The sequence below is a fragment of the Stegodyphus dumicola genome, chromosome 6, assembly GCF_044657685.1.
Source record: "Stegodyphus dumicola isolate Sdum_Otavi_A_Nest chromosome 6, ASM4465768v1".
Taxonomy (NCBI): Eukaryota; Metazoa; Arthropoda; class Arachnida; order Araneae; family Eresidae; genus Stegodyphus; species Stegodyphus dumicola.
In genome coordinates this window covers 185,305,457-185,325,392 of record NC_140773.1, presented here as the reverse complement: position 1 = coordinate 185,325,392, position 19,936 = coordinate 185,305,457, and the positions used below count along the sequence as shown (strand labels likewise).

Here is a 19,936-nt window from a genome sequence, read left to right as displayed (position 1 = left end):
ATAATTAAGTGTAATTGTAAAACTTATTTTTAAAAACAGGTAATACGCCAAACACGTGTAGCCCATAATCTGTACAAATTGTTAATACTCTTAACAGGAGTTTACATGTGTATGTGTTTGTGTATATGTAATGGTAAGTTAAGTATATGTATTGTATCCTTGCAGCATCATGTATGATTTAAATTTCAAACAGTAATATGTATTTCAAACAGTAAGTGAATAGCCCTTAATTTGCAAAATAATGTATTAATTGTTATAACTCATTTTCAATGTCTGCATATTTGTATTTTGTAATATATATCTAAACAACATGACATATATAAGTGCAATTGTAAGGTTTATATTTAAAAGGTAATTTGTCAAATACGAGTAGCCGCACAAATTGTTACTACTATTAAACAAATTTTGCATATGTATGTTATTGTAATAGACCTACTGTTTGGCGGATAACCAGGTATCTTTAATGTCATAATTCTATAATCTTATTGTGATCAACTATGTAATTGTATGTTAACCTATGTAAAGATTCTGCCTTTGTTTGGCACTGTACTTTTTATTCCTGGAAACAAATTAACACTGGACCTGGCATTTTGGCTTAGAGTATTCCTCGGGAGCACTTTGGTCGGTTGGACTGCTACCCGGATGAATAGGGTGCTGGGTCTGGGCGTCTGGTGCGAGTCTCACGTGTGGCCTTATTCTGGCCTTGCTCTGGATATTGGAGGACGTGGCGCTAAACCAATTAACCATAACGGTAAAGGGATGGTGCCCACGTCCCCCGTTCCTAATCCTAATCCTACATCTGCAGTGTTGTTACTCTTACACCTGCAGTTTTAAAATGTTTACTGCAGATGTAAGAGGCGCTCGTTGTTTTTCAATTTAAACTTTGCATAATAGGATAAAGGCAATTGTGTTCTTTTTCCTTTTACCGCATCGATACCGAAACGGCTCCCTGTGTGTATAATACTAATTTGCCAAGAAAGGTCTAGCATGCTATGTTTTTAATATTAGAGGTTTTTAACGTTCTTTCCAGTCCATCTGTATGAAAATAAGTGGACAGGCATTGAAAATGTCTCAAACAAATAATCTGTAATGCTATATGGTAAAAACTGTTGTTGAAAATTCATTCAATGTTAAAAATTTCTAAATTGGGATACAGTGTTGAACCTACCTCAGTAATACTTTACTCCAGCTAGTTAGCAGCAAGTGAAATTAATTGTGCATTTTATACCAACTGGAAGGATAATGTCGGCTAGAGCTGGATAGAGACTATTTCATATACAAAGGCTTTATGCAAAATCTGAGTTCTTTTCGTGGGTCTTGCAGAGAAATTTCATTTTAAATGAACATTGGGATCCGGACAATACCCGACTAGTCTATGTAAGCCGTCCGGGTGTCCGGACCTGCTCTCACCTGTCAATGAACATTGCGAAGTAATATCACTTGCAGTGGACAACAGTAGATGTGTGACCTGCTCATGAATAAAACCGATTTCTTTTCACAGTTACTTGTATAACAGGTCAGATAAATTTTTATGACGTGATATGACATGATCACTAAATTCTTGTAATCACTAAATTTTCATTGATGACGAAACTAAATCCTTGAAACTTGAGTGCTTGCTAATGCAGTGCTGTTCAACTCTTTTAATAACAAGATAATGTCTGTTTTCAAACAAGTATTTCTGTCAGAGTATTTTTCAAGTTGAGGCGTTTAGGAAGCTTCATAGGATACTTCCTTTCTATAGCAGCCTCCAAGATTGAATCGCTAATCAACCAAGATATCTCATCGAAATCTCGCCACGTGTTTTTATACCTCGCTACATGTTACATTGTAAGGATCTTAAGTTTTACTAACGTTTATTTTAGTTTAAATCTTTACTATCACTTCTTATTTTCTACTTCCGGCCAGAATTATAAGCGTTAAGGTTTTTATGCAAAGTTTGTCTGGCGAACGCCAAGTATTTAAGTTGTGGCTTTTTGCCAAGCGAGAGAGAGGAAGCAGTGAGTCGACGCAGGCCGCTTACTTTAGAAGTTACGCAGTTGCTTGTTGCCTTCCAGGCCAGAGGTTTTAATCCTCTTGATAAATTTAAACGTATTGTAGTGTTCACAGTTCTCTGTACTACATACGCTTCCTGTTATTATAAGGCCAATCTTCCACGTTTATTATTCTAAATTTAAATTAGACTTTAGTTTTATTTTTATACTTTTACGTTTTGACCCCAAGTAGCGGGTCGGTGTATTCCGAAGTACGGAAATTATTGTAAAGAGAGAAAAATAAAGGGTTTTGTATACCCTTCTTGTGTATCCTGTCTACTTCCCACAGTTATTGAGCTTTAGTAAGCTCTCTGTTCCGAGTCAGGTCCTTGCATGTTCCCAAAGAAAGTAAGACGGAACATTGAACCTGATAGTGGCGCCCAAACAAGAAGAATAACCATGGCCGAGTTTCAAGAAGAACCGGTGCTTATTGCAGAAGCGGCTCAAAATCCAGAAATGCCAGCTGCCGCCCTGGAAGAATTTGGTTACATCGTCCAGACCATGCGCGCTTCGATGAAACCAGAAGCAACATTTAATGGAAACTCACCGGTAACCAGTTTTTTGGAAAAATTGGATGACCACGTCATGCTCTACCCCGTGCACGAATTTCAAAAAGTTACCTTAGCTACCAGCGCTTTGAGGGGCCAAGCGCTTAACTGGCTCAAATGTATAGGCAGAAGTCTCTTGGGTCAAGCAGGAAGTCCCACCTATACTTACGAAAATTTCAAGACTGCCCTACTAAAAGCCTTCCCTGTTGTAAGGGATCGTGCGAAATTAGAAACGGAACTTTTTAGTATATATCAACAAAGAATCGAAAACCTCTCAAGCTTTATTTTAAGAAAAATTCACGTCTTCAAACTCTTGTATGGAAACCGTCCGGATCCTGAAATAATTCAAGTGATGTTGCCGAGGTTACTGCCCTAAGTGCAAGACTTTATTGAATTAAGAAATCCGACTACACTGGAAACGTTATTTGAGCTAGCAATCCAGTTTGAAAGTAGAAGAACGGCGGACATAGAAAGAAGACGCCAATATCAACAGCGAAACCAATTTGGTACGCCAAGACTACTGCAAACTCAAGCACACGGCTACGGAAGCAAAGCGAATCAGTGGGCAAGGAAACCCGAGCATTCAAAAACAGCCGGCGAACGTCGACAGTTCAATAGCAATCCAGGAAAAAAGTCTCAAAGCCAGTGGAAAAAGAAGGAAAGCACGGAAATGAAAAATAATTTAAACTAAAACGGATTTCTGCTGACGAGAGGGTGCGGAAATCCGAAGGCCACGAAAACCTCTCTTCCTTCAAGTTAAATACAGTAATGGTGAAAAATTTGACTCTTCCGAAGATTGAAGTGTTGGTGAATAATTTCCCAGCCACCGCACTCCTGGATACAGGCGCGCAGTGTTCCTGTGTGGCAGAAGATTTTTTTAGGAAGTATTTTCGTAAATACCGCATATATAATTCGGATAATACGACAGTGTTAGCGGCGCAAGGAGAACTATGTAAGTGTATAGGTAAAGTACCGCTATATGTCCGTATCAAGGACGAACAAGTAAAGGTGATGTTTTTTATAGTAAAGAATCTGCAAGCACATATAATCTTAGGGATAGATTTTCTTTCAGACCCACAAGCAACATTGGATTTTAATGAAGCGTCCCTTAAGCTGACAATGAAACCAGTTCGTACTGAAAAGGCTGAACTGCCGATGTAAAAACTTGACCACCACCCTAATGACGAGCAAGGAAGAATCCGACAAGTGGTAAGTGAATTTGCTTCGTTATTTAGTGATATTCCAGGATTTACTCAGGTTACTAACCATAGTATTGACACCGGAGATGCAATGCCAGTTCGCCAAAAACAATACCGGTATGATAAGAATAAGGAAAAAAAGTATAGAATGGCATATCACCGATATGCTACGTAAAAAGATCATAACGCCCATCTCAAGTAGTTATGTTAGACCGGTGGTTTTATGTAAGAAAAATAATGACTATCCTTTGACACATCCAAAAAGGTGGAGATTCGCAATTGACTACCGTAAATTAAACTCCATAACTAAATATCCGGTATATCCGTTACCGATCATTGAAGAAATTCTAAGGAACATAAAATCAACCAAATTTATGACGACTTTAGACTTAACGACTGGTTATTTTCAAATAGGGGTTAGGCCTGAGGACGTGCCTAAGACTGCTTTTATAACCAAGTCTGGCACTTATGCATTTTTGCGTATGCCGTTTGGCCTTTCAGGGTCCCCGGCAACATTTCAGCGATGCATGGACATTGTGTTAAGACCTGTTCTTGGAAAGTCCACATTTATCTATTTAGACGATATCATTATTACTAGTGATAATCTCGACCAACATGTACAGGATTTAAGACAGGTCTTTTCTTTATTAAATGACGCCGGTCTAAAAGTTAATGTCGAAAAGTGCAAATTTGCAGCCCCTGAATTAAAATATTTAGGTTACAAAATATCTCAAAAAAGAATCGAGACAGACGAATCAAAAATAATTGCTGTACAAAAGTATCCGACTCCAACCACGGCGAAGAAGCTCTCTTCTTTTCTAGGACTTTGTTCATATTATAGGTCCTTTATAAAAAATTTTGCAGCTATTGCTGAACCATTGTTAAAATTAAAAAGGAAAAAGGCAAGATTCTCGTGGACGGCCGAAGCCAATAGTGCTTTCGAAAAATTAAAACAAGCATTAACGCAAGCCCCTGTGTTGAAATTTCCTGAAAAGGATGAGAATTTAGAAATTTCAGCGGATGCTTCGGATTATGAGGTAGGAGCGGTACTTTCGCAAAATCAGCAGCCCGTGGCATGTTTTAGCCGAACTTTAAATCAAACACAAAGAAACTATTCCGCGACCGAGAGAGAGGCACTTGCAGTTCTGTTAGCAGTGCAAAAGTTCCGAGTCTATTTTGGAAAGGCGCCGATAACAGTGTACTCTGATCATGCGGCGGTAACTAGATTGTACTCAGGGAAAAACTTATCCCCAAGGTTAATAAGAGGGGCACTCAAGCTGCAAGAATATAATCTTGTAATCAAGCATGCCCCCGGAAAGGAAAATATCGTAGCAGATCCCCTATCAAGAATTAAAATAGACGAACAAGGTAATACCGTAAAGGTGGCAATGCTTACAGCATGTACAATAAATTCCCGAGAAACTGTAATAACCGAACTGGGTAAGGATCCTGAGTTTGGAAGCATTTATGAGTATTTGAAGGATCCTGAAAATTTTAGCCACCAAGGTATTGTGGCGATAAGAAATAGGGCGGCCCATTACGAACTAATAGATGGTCTATTATTTTATACAAAAACTACGAATTCCAACAACGAATTTCGACCTGTTATCCCAGCTAGTCTTAGATTAAATATCCTGCAGGAGCTCCATGACAGCCCTTTAGCTTCTCATGCTGGTATTCGAAAAACTATCCAACGCGTACGCGAGGCAGTCTACTTTCCTGAACTGCGAAAGTTAACAAGGGCGTATGTCCAGTCCTGCCCAACATGTCAAGCCGTTAATTATATTAATTTCCGCCCGGCCGGGTTCCTAAATAGTATTAAATCCGAATTTCCAAATGAAATAATTGGCATCGATTTATTGGGCCCTTTCCCAAAAAGTCAGTTAAATAAAAGTCGCTATCTCCTTGTTATGGTTGATCATTTTAGTAAATGGACCGAAATTGTTCCCTTAAAACGAGCCTCCGCGAGATTAGTTACTGATTCTATTTTAAATAAGTATATTTTAAAATACGGGGCGCCCCTAAAAGTTATATCGGATAATGGTCCTCAATTTGTAAGTAATATATTTGAAGACATGTGCCAAAAACTGGGCATACGTCATTTAAAAATGGTTCCGTATCGGCTGCAATCAAATATAGCGGAACGGGTCAATAGAAATATAGTGAAAATTATCCGTAGTTATGTTAAAAATTTTCATAAAAGCTGGGATAACTATGTCAATGACTTTGCTTTCGCCCTTAGGACCGCAAAACATGATATAACGGGCAAAACTCCTGCTGAGTTATTTGTAAGCAGAAAGATTATAATGTTGTTAGATAAGTTATTTTATGTGCAACAAAGAGCCCCAGAATATAAAATGGGTGATATAGAAAAACTAATTAAGGAAGCAAAGAAGAATACGGAAGTAGCACATAGAAAACAGAGACTCTATTATGATTTGAAACGACGGGGAGTAACTTATAAAGTAGGGGATGAAGTTTTAAAAATTAAGCATTCACTTTCTTCAGCACCAGAAGATGAGACTGCCAAATTTTTTCCACGATTTGAAGGACCATATGTTATAGAAAAAATAACTCACGCTGTAGTAGTGTTAAAAGCCAGAAATGGTGAAACCTGCTCCGCAAACATTGATCAAATCAAACCCTACTTCGATCGTAATAAAATGCAAATATTTTCAGATCTTTTGCAGGATCCGGCACGGCAGACACCGCAGGCACAAGCTCCAGAGGTGGAAAAACGACAAGTACAAGGGCAAGCCAGTAAGAGGCAGGAGCAAGTGAAAAGAAAATTTCCCCGCGGAAAAATTGAAGGGAGCAAGAAAAAGAAGCCGTTCCACCGTCCAGAAAAGAGAGTTCACGAACACCCCCAGAATGAAGAAGGGAGAAGGACGACGTATGTGAAGAGAACCAGGAGAAATGACGGCAACTATAACCCGGCTCTAAAACGTAAGATCTACTCATCCGACAGGACTCTCCGCAGCAAATGTCACCGAACTGCGGAAGGGCCATCAGCGGTGGAGGAAAAGTTACAAGGAAAATTTGAACGGCCAGCAGCGATGTCCAAGCAGGAACACGAAAGATGGTTCCCGGTTCCGCCAAGACCCGCTGCCATCAAACGGCCAAGACCACAAGCAGAGGAGAAAAAGAAGGTATTCAAGGGTGACCGAACTGGTGAAAAAAGGAAGCTTCCAGAGGAAGGCACTGAAGGGCGAACCCGTACAAGAAGGAGGATAAATCAAACAACTGTCTGCAATACGTTTAAAGACTGGGCCCAGAAAAGGATGTCCGAATATCACAAAGATAAGTAAAAATTTATGTTACTTTGCAAACTTAAGTTAATCTTTCATTCTTACTGCAAGTGGCAGATTTCAAGAAGTTTTACCTCATGCGAGGTCTACCTTTATCGCCAAAAGGGCGAGAAATGAGTTGTTACCGATTTTGGGTATTATGTTTTTCAATTACTCGCGTAAAACTAAAGTTGATGTATAATAGCGTTGTGTAAAGACTTAAATATTGTAAAAAGTTATTGTATAAATTTTATTTAAAACATGCTAGCAAGAAAGAAGTTTTAGTCTGAAAGACTTTTTGAAATGTAGTATTTCAATGTAGAAAAAATTGGCACTTGCTTTGAAAAGAATAGAAGTTAACAATGTACTACTAATGTATGCTTTTAAATGTGTAAAATTAACGGCATGTTGATATGTTCTTATATACAATGTGAACTATTATTTTAAATGTTAAGAAATACCGTGATATGGTAAAAGTGAATGTTAAATTTTTTTTTTATTCGTGTGACTGTAAAAAGACTAAAGCATGGCGAATATGTGTTAAAGGTTGAATGATGTAGTTAGGCTCTCTGACGCTACACTTTAGAGTTAGACACTTTCAGAATAGTACCTCAGGGTTTAGAGTTGAAATTAGGGTGTGTTAAGAGGTCTTGTTATGTTGAATTTTAACACGTTAGTGTTTTGATTGTAGGAGGAAGTGTGGAACACGTAGACAGAAACACATTCGTGTTTGGTGTTCTTTTACAACACATGTCAGAGAGCACGGGGAGAGATAATTAAAATAGTCATGAATGAAATAAGAATGTTAAGAGAAGTATAATTATATATGTTACTTGCCATTTCATTGTGTAACATTTCATTAAACTAGTTTTCCTTCCAGATCTCTGGAAGGAACCAGAATTGAATAAAAGCTCCTGTTTAGATGCAGTACAGATGAAAAAAAAGTGTGTATCCTGGGAGCTGCTATTGTAAAAAAAAATTTTCTTTCTTTTAAATTTCTAGTTTCTAGCGAAAAATATTTGTAAAAGATTGGCCTCGCGTTAGATTCTAGAGCTAAAAGTTTTCAACAAGGTCGTTTTAGACCTCAGTTTCAAACTAATTAACTCTGGCGGGAAGTATGTAAGGATCTTAAGTTTTACTAACGTTTATTTTATTTTAAATCTTTACTATCACTTCTAATTTCTACTTCCGGCCAGAATTATAAGCGTTAAGGTTTTTATGCAAAGTTTGTCTGGCGAACGCCAAGTATTTAAGTTGTGGCTTTTTGCCAAGCGAGAGAGAGGAAGCAGTGAGTCGACGCAGGCCGCTTACTTTAGAAGTTACGCAGTTGCTTGTTGCCTTCCAGGCCAGAGGTTTTAATCCTCTTGATAAATTTAAACGTATTGTAGTGTTCACAGTTCTCTGTACTACATACGCTTCCTGTTATTATAAGGCCAATCTTCCACGTTTATTATTCTAATTATTATTCTAAGTTAAATTAGAGTTTAGTTTTATTTTTATACTTTTACGTTTTGACCCCAAGTAGCGGGTCGGTGTATTCCGAAGTACGGAAGTCATTGTAAATAGAGAAGAATAAAGGGTCTTGTATACCCTTCTTGTGTATCCTGTTTACTTCCCACAGTTTTGAACATAGCTTTAGTAAGCTCTCTGTTCTGAGTCAGGTCCTTGCATGTTCCCGAAGAAGGTTAGAAGGAACATTGACCCTGATAACATCTCGGTTGATTAACGATTAAATTGCGGAAGCCGCCATAATAAAGAAGTAGCCTCTATAATAAAGAAGTAGCCTTTACAGTAGCTTTCTTTAGCCTTGGTAAACATAATTTTGGGTGGCCATTTCGGGTGATCACCATTTTGAGTAACTATCTTCCCTCCAAAATGTTGATCTTAAAGGGTAACCTTCTGCCTTTTTCTTTAGCAAAGATAACAAAAAATATTCATTGAAATCTGTAAATTATGTTAAACTAAAAAGTAATACATATACAAAAAATCTAGCTTACACAGATAGTATAAACCAGAAAGCAACGTTAATGTTCTAAGTAACTAATATATTATTTTCGTTAAGCCATTACTTGAGTGTACGGTGACTCATTCGAAATGAATTTTTTTTTAATGAAAAATATGCTGTTCTATACATGAGCGTGTAAATCCTTCTGCTATGGTAATAAATTTCTTTGGCAAGAAATATTTTTTACAAATAAAAAATGTCTTAAAATAAACAATGCGAAAAATGATACAATAAGAAAATTTCAGCAGAGTAGCCCAAACGAGCTATTAATCACGAAACGGGATTTTGCATTGAATCACTATAAAAGGCTGTAACATTTTTCAAATTGTTGCCACGAAATATTATCGCCCTGCGTAATTTTTAAAGAAATTAAGTAATAAAGAATCTGCATGAATTTGTGTGTTTCTGGCGTTGAGAAAAATTTACGGTACGTAGAGTCATCGAATTTTTAATAATATAGTCTTCTACTCGAACATGTGCACTTGGCATTGTACAGAACAGAGCATTTTTATCTGCAGCATGAAAGAATATCTGTCAAAAATTCTAGATATATGCTCTTTTAAAATATTTTGTGATTCGTAAATGCGAGTTTAATAAATAAAATTAATACACAAAACGTAACATATATAAGTAGTTTTGCGCATGTCCAGATCAATGCAGCACCGAGATTCGTAAGCTCAGATTAAACTTATTTCTTGGTAAATATTATTTTTACTTTATTTCATTTATTCATCAAAGTAAAAATTAAATTATTGAATTTCATTGTGAAAGTGCATTTTTTGGATTGAATTTGTGTTCCGCTCTAAAAAAAATATATTTGCTGCATAATATTATCCGAAAGAAATTTAATTTGCGAAATTCAGTCACGTATACGTATATTATCTCGGTTTTACCGGGAGACTTGACCGGGAGATATGACAATTTTTCATCACGTCTTCCGTTCACCCCGGCAGATCACTGAATCTCTCGGTTTTTAATTTTTAAACTTTACTGGAGATAAATACCAAGTAAAATGTTAATTCGCTGAATTAACAATGCTTACGCTGTTCAAATTTTATTTCTGCACATCTAGTGATTTTCAGTGTAAGTTTTCTTATTTAATTTTATTTGATCTGAATTGTCTTAATCTACTGTAAACATTTTAAAAACATTTTATGAAGATTCAACCAATGATTGAGTTTATTTTACCTCAATATATGATACATTACTATGTCTATCCACACAATAGCATATATATTATTAATTATCAGTTTCATTTTCATCTTATCTAAAAGTACTTGATGAAAGCTTTCCTTCCCTGCTCAGGATTTTCTCACCACAAAAGCGTAAGAAATTTATAAAATGAAATCAGCCAAAGAAACTAATACTTAAAATACCTAATTAAACAGCAATACATTTTACATGGAATTATTTATAATCATTACAAAATAAAATTGTGAATTTAGCGTTCTTTTAAAATGGTATAGCCGCGCAGCGGAGAAACCTTCCGTTTGGGAGTGAGAATTTATCGGTTTTTTACATTAGCAACTACGCTATGCTTTTTTTTTTTTTTTTTAGTATGAATATGGAACAATTGCGTCATAAATAACAGGTTGTAAATATCAGAGAGATGGAATTAAACAAAGAACAGCAGTAAATTCGATTGAAATCGGTTGTATTTACTTTAGCCCAAGTCCTCAAAAGTTTAGCCCAAGTCCCCATATTATGACAACTAATCTTGCAAAAAAAAAGCAACAACATATCATCATCTCTACCACCACCATTACTTTTTCCACCCCTATATCGAAGTGTCATTTTTCTCTCATTTGGGTGCAATACTATATAGTACTTACTCGTATACACTTTTTTATTTCAGACTCTTTGGCAGAGATGGTGAATGTCATGCTTGTCGAGAAACAATACCAGCAAATGAGATGGTGATGAAGATCCAAGGTTTGGCGTACCACTTAAAGTGTTTCATTTGCTCCCGATGCCATGGTCCTCTTTCTCTAGGAGACAAATACCAGTTCTGGGAGGGTCGTATTCTTTGCGATAGAGAATGTTTACGACTGTTGAGAAGAAATGTTCCTTTGACTCAACGAAGATCTCCAAAAAGCACAAGAGTGTCATCAACAGTCAAGACGTGACGAGTTTCATTTTACAGCTAACTTTTGTTAACATCCGATTATAAACCAAAGCACATTTATCGGAACATGTTTTTCGCATCAACTGTATGTAAGTGGGACTTACTTTGCCAATTACTTAATTCAAAAGAAAAATGTCCGAGTTTTAAAAGCGAATATCATTGTTGGCTGAAATGGCAAATTAATTCATCTGATTAAGCTAGCGTGTGCTGTCTTAATCAGGTGACTCTGCCATTGTTTATGACAGAGTACAGCGTCATGGCAAACTCTAATATATAATTCTTAATTATTTCGAAATAAATTTTTACGCTTGAATTTTATTTTAAGTCTCATTTATAATTAATACTTTTATCTGCTCTAATGCGAAATTATTCTAAAAGATAGAAAAGTAATAATGACGTGTTGCATTGGTATAAAAATGAACTGCAAACTTTTGAAAGCCTTTAGAATATGAACATATGCAAAGATAAAGTTTCTACGTACATGTTTAATTTCAGCTTCTTATTAAGATCACATGCTTTTAGTTAAACCTAACTAACATAACTGGTAAATTACTGAATTGAAGTGAAATATCAGCTGTTTTTAATGTGCTTTTATGAAAAAGAACGTCAGATTGAATTGCATAAACGTAAAAATTAGTTCAAAATGCCATAATAGATGGGACCTTGGGACAACAGGTATGTTTCACTTTTTTGTGACTTATATATGGCTTATACAGGTATGTTTCACTTTTTTGTGACAAATTATAAAATTTCTTGGTTTAAAAAACTGTTTTATTTTTAACATATAATTAACATTTGAATTTATTTCTAAATCCGATAAGCATGAAATAAGTATCAGTTTGTCTAAAAATTTCAATAAGTAGCTGATATCACTTTCTCAAACAGAAACATGCTAAAGACACTGCGACGTCTAGCTATTGCAATTAAAAATAAAAGATGTTTCGATTGATATTGGAAACTTTTCATTTTTAGCAGTTTAGCAGTTACCTCGCATTCACTCTTATTTTTTTCAGATATTTACGATAACTTAATGCATATGTTGTACCTAGAAGTTAAATTTCTCGTTAGAAAATTAAATTTAATTTTTCATTTCAATGGAAGAATTTTGAATATACTAAAACTCAATACCCCATATACCTATGATCATAGCCACAAATTACTGAGATTTTTTGAATATTTGAAATGTCTGTTTTCAATCAGTATTTTGTCACGCTTTTGTAAAAGTTCCTGCAAAATATATGCTCTTTTTTATCAATATAAAACAATTTAATATAGCTAAAAAAGAAAAACGACATTTATTTTTTGAAGAAAATGACCAGACTTGAACGAAGTTCTTAAAACCACCTTTTTTATAGAAAAGAGCTTCTTACTCTAGTTTCGCTCTAGAAAAATGATGTTATGTTTCGTGGGATAATAAGTGTACTGATTATGAATCAAATATATAGTACAGAGGAAGTACAGGAATAAATAACAAATAATATACTATTTTACAACAATTATATATACCGAATTGAATAAAAGTATCCAACTGAGAATTGTAAAAAAATACAAACTGTTGCTGCAAATTAACTGCAGCAACAGGGTGCTTTCATAAATATATATAATTAATCAAGGTACTTAAGTATTATCCCGTCGACTGTGAAATTCTCACCAAGCAGCGCTATTAAGCTCCATTTATGGATAAGAATAATGCCACAACACACTCGTAACATTCTTTCTTTTGATGTAATATCGATTGATTTTCGATAAGCAGCTTTCTATTTTTGTGAACAAGAATATAAACTAACGGTCGTTGCAGCATTTCTTTATTGCATTTTGAAAAAATTGACTTCGAGAGCTGAAGTATCACATTTTTGAATGCACTCGTACCTTTACAGGTAGTCTAGAAAATTCCTTTACAAGTAGTCTAGAAAATTAACATCTGTTAAAGGGGGGAAAGATGAGTTGGGTATGGGTGATGAAACAGTAGTTGATTGCTGGAAAAAGCGTTCTATACAGAGCTTGCGGTGAAGTCGGGACGTGTAACAAAACAGTAGAAATCGACAAAAGCCTTTCTAGGAAGCGCAGAAACGAAGCGAATTGAATACTTCCGCAGCAGTGACTATTTAATGGACTGTGCAGAGATACTGGTGAATATTTTGTTCTAAGCGTTGGAGACAGAACTGCAGATCGCAATTCCTTAGGAATGATTGGGGCAATTTGGCCAGTCAACTTTCGGGTTCGATGGAAGGCAACGTTTACGGTCGAAGTACGTAAGTTACGTAAGTACCGTAATCAATAAGTAGCAACTAACATAAGTAGAGCGTTAATAATTTGACGACTTTATTTTGAAGCATAGATTACAAACTTGATGAAACTTTCGATAAAGCAACGGAATTATTTGCATCAGTTAGAATTATAAACGCACCAATACGTAAGGACTGCATAAAAAATTGTAAACGATTTTGTTCATACAGAGACACACACAGCCAAAACAATAAGCAGCAAAATTACTTTAATATCATGGCTGAAAATATATACACGTAACCAGTAACTCTGCAGCATCGTTTTGGTTACATAGGCATGCAGCATCGTTTTTGGTTACTTTCCGAAACTTCAAAATGCTACTAAATTTTGCCAGAAGGTGGTTGAAAACTCATATTCTATACTATTTTTGAATTACGCATAGTTATTTAGCAGATAATTTTAACTAATATCGCTCATTTTTAATGGCAACTGTATTTTCTTCAAACTAATGTGTATTTCAATATTTACAGGTCTTCCTATGCTTTCAGTAAGTATGAGGATACTTATATCAATTTTGAAGACAAGGAAAGATCGATTTTTATTCAAGTCAAAAACCAGATTGCCCAAAAGAGCTGTTATTCATTTTATTCGAAAAATTTTTTGTCTTCCTTATTTGAAGCTAAAACAATTCTAATTTTTCTTTGTTAACAGCAAAATTAGAATTGCTTTAATGATTAAAGCAAGGTGTTGATTTTATTTAAAGTATAATCAGCACAGCTAGTATTTTGATCATAAAAAAAAGTTATTTCTGACAATCAAAGTAAACTCGTATCTGCCTTTCTCCAAGAGTATCTAGTAACCGAAACAATAATCGAAGATGTTCAGTTTTAATATTTTATTGTTTCATACGTGTTCAGTTTCTGAATGAATTTTACGCAGATTCTGACTATCTCATTTGAAGTTTTACCAAATATACATATTAAATTTCTAAAGAATTTTTATGCAAATTTTGATTCTTTTGTCATCAAATTTCATTTGATGTTATATAGAAAATGTCTGAAGATTAAGATTTTTACATCAATGCATTATGATTGCAGTATATATATATTTTTTCAAAACTACGTGGGAGGAAAAGTAGCTATTCAGAGAATTAAAAAATATATTTGTTTATGGTAACACAATTTCTAACTACAGATAAGCGCAGGGACACGTTATTATGCTTTCTTCTCACTATTTTATTTATATAAAATGTAATAAAAAAATTATTGTTATTAGAAATATCAAAGAGAATTCACCATTTCTAATATGTGTTTTTAATATGGCTGCATTACTTTTATTAAATTATACACTTTCCATTGAACACGAATATTGTAAATGTAGTTTATGGCTGACCAAAAGTTTTATGTCTTATGTATAGCCTCTGTATGAATGAAAAATATTTTATTTGACTACTGCTATATAAAATGGTACTTTACGTGTATATTGTAACAATTCAAATAAAAAAAGTCTTAAAAGTAATTTATTGGTTTCGCCTGAAGAAGAAACATAATGTGTCAATATCCACGAATGAGATTAAATTCAATTCATGTGATACTAATTCATTTATACATTTCGTCAGAATTCCATTTCTTAAAAGAGTTAATCATGTTCATAAAATTATAATTTCATATTATGTTAAAGGACGAAAATTCTTTATACCTCTCTACCGTCTTAAAAAGGAGAACATTGTCTTGTTAACATTTTATCGATGATTTAACTATTCCTTTTTAAATATATAAGTAAAATATGTTTTCTATGTAAAAGAATGAACCAGAAAAAATTTAGCCCTTTTTCTTTTCCTGCAAATGTAGTTCACATTTATATTTCTTATCCTATATAAAGTGAATTTTTGATAGTTAAATATTATCTCTTCGACTGTTAACCGTGAAAGCTGACCACAATCGAACTATAAAAGTTGGCGGGATCCCGCCAAATTCGCGCCAGTCGTTCATGCGGAATTCTGAACCACATTTCTGTCTTTAACTCTTATTAAAAAACATCGTCAGTCTCGCTGCCCAGTCTACCAAATCGCCACTGTTTGTGAAAGTAATCCACCTGCTTCGTTTTTTTGCTTCGTAAAAAAAAAAAAAAAAAAAAAAAAAAGTTTTCGCCGATTTCTATTATTTTTTAGGCCCTACAACGAGCTCTCAATGAACAGGAATTCAGTCTGAAATATGATACTACAGCGCTATTTTTTTAATTAAAGAAAAGGTACAACAATAAGAGTTAATTTATATCCTGGTTACAAAAACAAACGTTGGCTTATCGCAAATCAATCGAGATTAAATCAAGCCATAGGGCAGATGTTATGAGTGTATTGTGACGTCATGCTGATCAACAACTGATGCTAAATCGCCCTGCCTCGCAGCAGTTTCAGGGTCGACGACGTAATACTTGAGTACTAAACTGAGTAACTCATTTTTTTTTTTCCCTAAAGTACTTAACCTGAATACAAGAACATTCCATTCGGAAAACTGCAAAATGTTGAATATTTCTGTGAAAGGGCATTTTTATATATGTATATAATGTAAATAAATTTGTGTTATAAATAAAACAATGTAAACTTTCCAAGTTGTTGGTCTGCTTATTATCACTTTCTTTTAATTTTTTCTTAATGTGAAATAATTCGTATTAAAAATTCCGAACTTGAAATAGCATTTCTACTTAAAAGAGACTCAAGGCTTCAAGAACTTTACCAGAAAGTTCTTGAAACCTTGAGTCTCTTTTACTGTGCTGTGATAGGTGCCTAGATCTCCTAAATCGATTCAAAATGTTTACCTTATATACTCATTTTAATTTCGTGGAATAAACTCTATGCCAAGTAGTTCCATGTCATGTGAATAAAGGGAATGACAGCATGCCATAATGTCTTTACTTGAAGATTCAGATTTTTTCGTGATGTTCTAAATAATACTAATTCAATTTACACGGTTTTTTCAAGATTAAAAAACGCATTTAAAATCCCCTATTTTTGGATCTGATACGCTTTTTGTCCAGCGGTTACGCAGTGAGGCGTGACCTTCGAGAGGGAGAAGGCCATGACACTGTATAAACATGGCGGAGCTTTCCGTCCGATGTTATCGCCGGAAAGTCATCTGGATTTTTAAATTTCCGTCGGAAATATAACTTTATCATGTTGTTTAGTTAATTAAAATAGCTGAAAAAAAGGAGGCTTCATATACATTATTTTCACTTTTTAGGCCTTTTACAGATACGTATTTCAATTAACTTTGTGCATAAATATAATTGAAAGAACCGAAGAACAAACGAACGTTTTACAAAAATTTAAACGCTGATTGAAAATTGTCACTGTCATGATAAATTGGAAAGGGGTTCTTAAGATAATAATTAATATTTTACCTAGGCTCAAGTATTAATTTATTCGCGTTTCAGAGCAAAATTTATAACCATCAACTTCTATACCTCCAACGTATGTAAATAAAATACTATATAAATTAGCTAATAAATGTGATAAAAATATTTCATACAAAAAAACATATCTAAATCTTATAACAAAAAAGCCTTCCGACATTCATATTTGAAAGAGCTATTTTACAAATTCCAAGAGAAAAATAGCAGAACTGCAATTTGCACTTAATGTAAAATTTAATGTTTTTTAAATATTATATAATTAAAATGCAATAATTATGGATTACAATATTTGGTAGTAATGCTGATGTTTCTTAACACCATTTCTTTCAATCATATGCAGGTGCATATGCATATTTTAGCTTCTAAATTTTAGGGTAATAGGAATTACGATTATCATTTATATACTTTTTTAAATTAATCTTTTTTTAATTAAATTAGTCTTTCTTTTAATTAAATTAATCTTTCTTTTAATTAAATTAATCTTTCTTTTAATTAAATTAATCTTTCTTCGAATATTACATAGAAGAGCTTTCAATAATATACACAAAAATTTACTATGTGCGTTAAAATCTGCTCTTCATTAAACAGCATGTCAAAATCTTTTTTATTTATTTATTTATTTCGTCCGTATTATCATATATATCAAATTAAGCAACAAAGCTAAAGTTATACGTAAATATAATAACAAAAATCATATAATCAAACGTTCATATTTATTGTTATTTATAGTGGTTTCTTAACATCTGCTCTTTCTATCATACCTTAACATATTCTATTCTTTGAAATAATCATGATAATTTCATTAAAAAAATTCATTTTCTAAAATCAGTAAACTTTTTCGCATACACTGCACAGAAAATAATTAAATATACACAGTAGCATACTACATGCATTAAAGACTCTCTTCACGAAATAGCGTACAGTGAAACTTTTTTTTATCGCATTTATCATGAATTTTCCTGCTATCACAAATATATATAAAAATTAAGCAATGAAATCAATATACTTTAATGGTAAAAACTCTAAATTCAAACATTCATATTTATACTATGGGTATATCTTAGCAAATACATATAACTTATCTTTTAAATATGCCATTTCGTTATAAAATATTTATAAGTAATTGTGGGCTACTTGGTAATGAAATATGTCAGTCTTGCAACTGTGATTTCTTTAATATTGTCATCAAAATGCTAAATACATTTGCAAACATTTGTTTAAACAATTATACAAAAGTATTAGAAGATAGTAAGTTTTCTGCTTCAAATGAACGAAAAGTAAAGAAATTTAAGAAGAATTAAGTATTTTTATTTTCTTAATTGTAAAATGCAGTTTTATTAATTTTCTTACAGTATTTGTTACTCATATTTCTTTGATATGAGTTTTCTAAATATGCAATAACTATGGATTATAATATTAAAAACTACGTAGTATGAACGGTTTCTTAAGACCACATCTACTTACCATATCTAAATACGTGCACTTATCTTTGGTTTCTATTGTTTGAGGTAATGAAAGATTATTATAATCTCCCCCTTCAATCAATAAATTATCCAAACTTAATACTTTTTCTTTGCAGATTACACACTGCAGTTTCAAAGAATGTACACAATAATCAGCTATATATTAAAGCTTGTTGTTCATTCGTTGATACATTTAACTCTCCATCACAGCCGTTAAATATGCATGGATATGCATCGTCTTTTAACATTAAACGTTTTCTTGGAATTCTTAAAATCGCCCCATTTTTATCCGTGAATACATCTTCACGCACAATCATATCTTTGCGCAAATGTTTTTCACAAACAACACTTCGTTTAGATGGTATGAAATTCGCGCGAGGAATCTTACAGCACCAAAGCTTCTTTTTTGCTTCACCCGTTCGAAATTTTTACACACTCACGTAATTTTCAGTTCCAGCATAATTAGAATTGCACTTAGGTACACAACAATGGTCAGGCATTGCTACAATATTAACAAAGTCAGCACTTAACAACAAACTATATTGACAGAGCTTTACAAGAACTTTGCAAGAATTTTACAAGAGCTTTAGAAGAACGTACAGAGAGCTTTACAAGAACGTACACACGCCTCGTGGTAGTTACAAAACTAATGGTGGAAAAACGATGGACGGAAAGTATGACTCATCTCTGACTTGTTCGAGGAGTGTCATGGCCCTCTCGAAGGTTACGGCTTAGGGTTTCCAGAAGGTGGCAGGGTTGTCATATTTAAATTGCCTAACTGCCCATAAATTGGCTATTTGGCGACAAAATTGATGATATGTTATAGATGGAGCAAGAACATTCTAGAACACATTTTTAGCGGTTTTCTCAAGAATATTCTCGAAGGTAGGTTAAAGCTATATATACCCTGTCTGTCTTGGGAGAGAGGAGTGTTTTGAGGTCAGAAGTTAGCTTGACAGCAATCGACCGAGTCGGGAGCTGTACTTTAGTGCTTTGCCATGAAGCTGTCTTCCCCGTTATAGATTGAAGATTGTGTTGCTGATTGTTTCAGTATGTTTATCTAGTTTTTCGACGCTTGTAAACATGTGTTTGGACCTTGCCTGTGTAATACTGGCGAATGTGTTTTGATTCTCCATCAACTATTGTCATCAATTATTCCAAATCCACGAACCCGTAGAACGCAACAGTATGCATCTCCTGAATAACTTGTAAGCCGTCTCCATCGCCTTAAATTAATTTTAACATTTAACATATTTCTTTATCAATTTTAGTAGATTGAAACAAAATTTCCTGTTAAAACATTATGCTTGATCTATGATTTATGACATTTCTTTCATAACTAACTGATCGTGTTGAGCAAACGAAATGCAATCACATGACCGAAATAGTTGGAAAACTGTGTAACACTATTTCTTTCTGTTAAGTAGTTCGTTTTATATTGGGATAGATGTGAACACATACGAAACAAGAAACCTTTAGAGGAGACAAAAATTAACAAAAACATTTGCAAACCGATAGAAAAGGATAAATTTGTAGAGGCGCGAGATTTAGGAAATATCTGAAAACTGTCGAATATAAAACACATGAACACATTTCATAAGATGGTAATTTTCCAAAACATCTAGTAGCTATCTGAAGA

At 34.0% G+C, this 19,936-nt stretch overlaps 1 protein-coding gene across 1 annotated transcript in view; it reads left to right on the top strand.

The window, feature by feature from the left end:
- LOC146996908 (LIM domain transcription factor LMO4-B-like) overlaps positions 1 to 16,023 on the top strand; it is a 71,063-nt gene extending 55,040 nt beyond the window's left edge. Inside the window, exon 3 of the mRNA XM_085819269.1 lies at positions 10,928 to 16,023. Coding sequence (XP_085675395.1) covers positions 10,928 to 11,198 — 271 coding nt within the window. The 3' untranslated portion in view covers positions 11,199 to 16,023. The remainder of the gene's footprint in view (positions 1 to 10,927) is intronic.
- Positions 16,024 to 19,936: the final 3,913 nt, after the last annotated feature.